Raw genomic sequence first — 4,744 nt, forward strand, 5'->3', positions numbered from 1 at the left:
GAAATGAGCCGTGGAAAAACTAGGCTGCAACAAAAACGTGATGCATCAGCAGATTCCTTCCTACTCACGAGCGCCCCCTCTGGTGGGGAAACTTTTTTTCAGGGATACAAACTTTTTCATAACACCGGTAGACGGCAGCCATTACAGACGAACATGTGTTTGTTGTTGTTCGAGGAGTGGCTCGGTCACACACTAATGTCATTAGTTTGTTATCATTACTAAAGTACAGGAATACTTTTTCCTCCTTTTTCCACATCATGTCGCCTGCCTGGATCTGTTATTATCTCGCTCTGAAGCACGAAGGAGTGTCAGAGGCATGTTCGCTTCAACTGCTTTTTATGTCGTCGTCTCATTTCCGGACGCATGAATGAAGCCGATATTTCAGTTAAAATACATAAGTAAAAATATTTATCCGAGTATAGTACTACCCCCCAACTTTATGGATGATTTTATGGATTTAATCTTACGTATTATACTTGAATAAATACGGTATATGAATCAATCTGCTAACCCCCACCTCTGATGTAAAAATCAGATGAAAAGAGACACGAGTGTTCTTTGAAAACCAGATATGTCTCAACTTATCCTGAAAAGGCCTGGGTTGGATTTAAAAATATCAGTTATATCAGTTTATGTCTGTGTGTATATACTGACAATATTTATGAATGTAGGCATGTATGTATGTATATCTTTATATTTGTATGGGAATGTGTATATATTTTTATATGCCCTCCATGTATTTATCCATTTATTTTTCAGGTGAGCGGACAGATGTTGGGTGTGTGGTCCTGTGTTTTTTTGCTGTATATTTAATATACTTCTAATCTCTATTTCAATCTTTCTAATTACTTCACTCTCTGTTTTTCTCTCTCTCTATTTTCTCTTCACTTAAAAAAAGTTACTGATGAAGAAATAAATAAACTAAATAAACTAATAATATTTGATTTCGTTTTCTACTGAAGTGACAAAAAAAATCAGTTARTTTTATATTTACATGTCTTTATCCTTTCTGTTAACCGAGGCAATCAACAGCTGAAAAGATGTAAGGAAAATAAATAAAAACAAATACATAAATAAAAACTTTAATCCATCATGGAAATAACAGAAAGACTAAATCTTGTTTAGGTGGATGTAACTCGAATGTTGGGGAAATGAAAAATACTGTGCGGTGATGTCATTAAGCCCCGCCCCCCAGTGGTGCTGTCCCTTATTTTGGAGGGGCTGAGTTGGCAATCCTGAGACAAAGTAAAGTGGACTGGAAATTATGCTCAAAATTTGATTAAACATCTAAAACATACAACAAAACACCGAGTTCAATCTGTCACTTACACGCCACCACAGCAGGTGAGCGGTTCTTCTTTGCGTTGCCGTTTTTCAGGCCGACYGTGCTGGCGTTGGGTTCAGCCTGGTACACACACAACGCCTCCCACTCCTTCTCCAGACGGTCCTTGTTCTTCAGGTGATCCTCCATGTAAGACTGAAAAATAAAACGAGGAGACATCTTGACTTTTGCTCACCCAAGAGAGTTTTATACAAGACGACTCAGTATGGGTTCATTTTTGGGTCAAACTTGTCCATATTTACCTTAATTACAGGACACAATTTAATTTGTCATCTTGAAACAAGTAAATCTGTCATTTAAGCAACAAAAAGATATTTTTATTTGAATGTTTGAAACAGGTAATTATACTGTCATAGTGAGACAGTTCAACCAAAGCCCCACTTTTATCTGTGATTMTCAATCAGTTTCTAAACTTAATGTTGTGACGTGAATCTCCTTCAAAATGAAAAGTCAAAGATAATATATTTATATTAAAGAAAATTGGTATAATATACACGATTTTACACTTTTTGTGTACATAACTGGCATATTTTCTTTGTAATTTGACCAAGATGAATTGTAACAGGAAGTGACATCATGAGAGTATTATTTAGGAAAAGGGAACTCCCTAGTGTTTATTTATTGAAAGAATATTATTTGAACTCTGACTCTTCTTCATCTCTCCTTGAAAGTGACTCAAAATGGTCTAAAGAACATCAGATTCTTGTCTAGCACTYCTCTGTTCACACGAGGACATTACTCTCATGACATCACTTCCTGTCACTTCACATGCTTATAATTCATCAATTGTTCATCTCAGCAGCATGAATTTTTTTTTGCAATATGTCATCATAGTTATCCTTCCAAAAATGCTTTCGTATTTATAGCAAAAATTTGATGTCACAGGCACCACACCGTTTGTTGTTTTGCTTTGGTTTAAATCATCCATTAGAGGCAATAAATCGAAAAATCCAAGATATTACGAGATAATCTGAAAGACTCTCATTAGAAGAACTGAATTATATGAGCTTCTCATTCAAACCCTTCAGTTTTTAAACCTTATCAACCCCTTTTTMTATTAGCTTCTCTGAGAAGATTTAAACAAAAGTAACAAATCATTTGGACACACCATTAACCCCATATCTAAATGCCTACATGCATAATTTCTTCAGTTTATTAGATGCACCAGTGTCGCTTTAATCASACTGTGCCTGTCTAATCGAGCCCGTTTCCTCCTCGCCATCACCTACATTCAGCCAGTTCTCATAATTAAAGAAGGCAAGGTGACTTTGAGCAATTGCCTTTGAATTAACTTGGCGTGAGCCCACCGTGAGTGGAAAAGACATTGCTGGTCACATCCGACGGTGAAGGAGGGTGCAGCCTTGTTTTTAGCCRGTGCATACAAAATATGGACAATGGTCTGTAATAGATGAGGGACCAAAACGAGGTGGTGTGGTTCCTTAAATGGCTCCAGCGATGATTTATGGTGACAGTTACAAATGTGAGGGGGGCTTATCTTAATCGGAATTAGCTTCCAAAAAAGGCCTAATGGCTTTCTGCTAAAATGAAATGAATTTGTTAAAGAAGGAAAAGACATTTAGCTGGTGGAAGATGAAGAAAAAGAGTAAGAAATTGCTTTTGTGTGACTTTATCGTACGCACGATCAACAGCTCAAAGTGATCKGTTCTCATGTGCAGGTTTCACCTCATTTCGGCTGGAATACCACACAGACGGAGTGTAACACTAGCCTTTTCTTCCCGTAGTACCGGCTCTCCATTATATTTGTCTGAGAGTAGCTAAAAGCAGCAATGATGTAACAGGAGGTCGGTTGGTGCAACCCTCCACCTGCACACGGCCATTTATCAACGGCAGGAGGTCCGATCCATCAAAAGATACACATAAAGCAAATGCACAGGCTCACATCTGAAGCACAAACCACATACGGGCTTTCAGAAGGTCAGAAATACAAAGAAGTACACCCACACAAAAGACCAACACAAAAAAACATCACAAATCCAGACTGAAATATACTACAAACAATTAAAAAAATGCATATATCCCACAGAAAAAAAACATGCAGTGTCCAAATTGGGTGCCCCCCGTCGACCTCTGCACCCCACCCACTCTCTTCGTCTCTAATGCCAGAGTAATAGGGTTTTGTGGCTGTGTAAAGGGATTATTGCAATCCAATCAGGAGGTGCTGAGATCACCATGTGTCGGCCAAACACTGAATAATCCCCTTACCGCGGGGGGGTTTACAGCTGCCAAAGGTGCTCAATAAAACTTGCTTTGCAATAAGACTGTGGCGGAGCTGCCATTGTGGCTCTGACGCACCTGTAGGAAGGAGCACATCAAAACTGGCCACATGGGACGTGACATAATGCAGCAGCCATTTTGGACRGACTGAGACTGGGGAAGAAAGGGGAAGTGGGTGGAGGACAGCGCGGTGGGACGCTGGTCCTCAGCAGGGACAGGCGGTAGAAAGTAGCCTCAAACATTCATGAAATACTTATTAAAGCCTCTGAAAGACAAAAGCAGGGTGATGATTTTATCCACGTCTGTCAGTTTGTTACTAAATTATCTTTATTTAAAGCAACTCAGCCCAATTCAAGATGGCTGCCACAGACAGCTGGCCTTCAAACAAAACACTGCTACTAGGGCGGGGTAAAATAAAAACAATTTAATCAATCTTTGATTGATTTCATTTACATTTGGGAAAATAATTCAGAGCATGAGATGAATTTTTGAACTGAATCGTAACAAATCGATTCAGAACCTTGTAAATCGATGAATCGATTTAGAGAATTGGGCACAATACCCATCCCTGATAGTTACAATTCACCCAGTTCTGCAGATACTGGCTGTGTCTAAAACGGTGGGCCGGGTCCCCCGAAGAACCCAGTCTACCCAGTCTCAGTGGACTAGGTCCTTGGTAGAGTGGGAAAGAAAAAAAAAGACTGGGAAGACCGGAAAAAAGTAGCTGTGAATTTGGACGGTCTAGCCTCCTGTCCTTACCCCGGCGTACGTCCAGTCGCCTAGCAACCATGACGATGCAAAACAGAAGCAAAATTAGATCAAAATTAGAAAAATATCAATTTGTTCGCGTTATTAATGTCACAAAACAGTAAAATTAACTTGAAGAACTAATGGCCCCGCCGTAGGTGCATGTTTATTTCTCTAAACCAGTTTCTTTTATTTCTGACAAAAATAATATTTAAAAACATGTCCATACAAATGATAAAAGTATTAGAATTACAACCGCTAGAAAATTTAATTTTTATATCACCACATTTTTATTTAAAACGTATTCTTTTTTCTCGCTTCGTCCGCCATTACTAGCATAAAAAAAGGCCTCAATGCATTATGGGATATGCTGGTCCGGGAAGAATCCCTCGGACCAGTCCTTCAATTCGGGCCAAAGGA

General features: G+C 39.0%; 1 protein-coding gene across 1 annotated transcript in view; it reads right to left on the reverse strand.

Moving 5' to 3' along the window:
• Positions 1-4,744, reverse strand: part of LOC106535787 (receptor-type tyrosine-protein phosphatase N2) — a gene marked incomplete at its 5' end in the record, with an annotated part of 35,435 nt that overhangs the window by 22,197 nt on the left and 8,494 nt on the right. The window contains 1 exon segment of the mRNA XM_014032872.1: positions 1,330-1,477. Coding sequence (XP_013888326.1) covers positions 1,330-1,477 — 148 coding nt within the window.

This window comes from Austrofundulus limnaeus, unplaced genomic scaffold (genome assembly GCF_001266775.1).
Source record: "Austrofundulus limnaeus strain Quisiro unplaced genomic scaffold, Austrofundulus_limnaeus-1.0 Scaffold1564, whole genome shotgun sequence".
NCBI classification, from domain to species: Eukaryota; Metazoa; Chordata; class Actinopteri; order Cyprinodontiformes; family Rivulidae; genus Austrofundulus; species Austrofundulus limnaeus.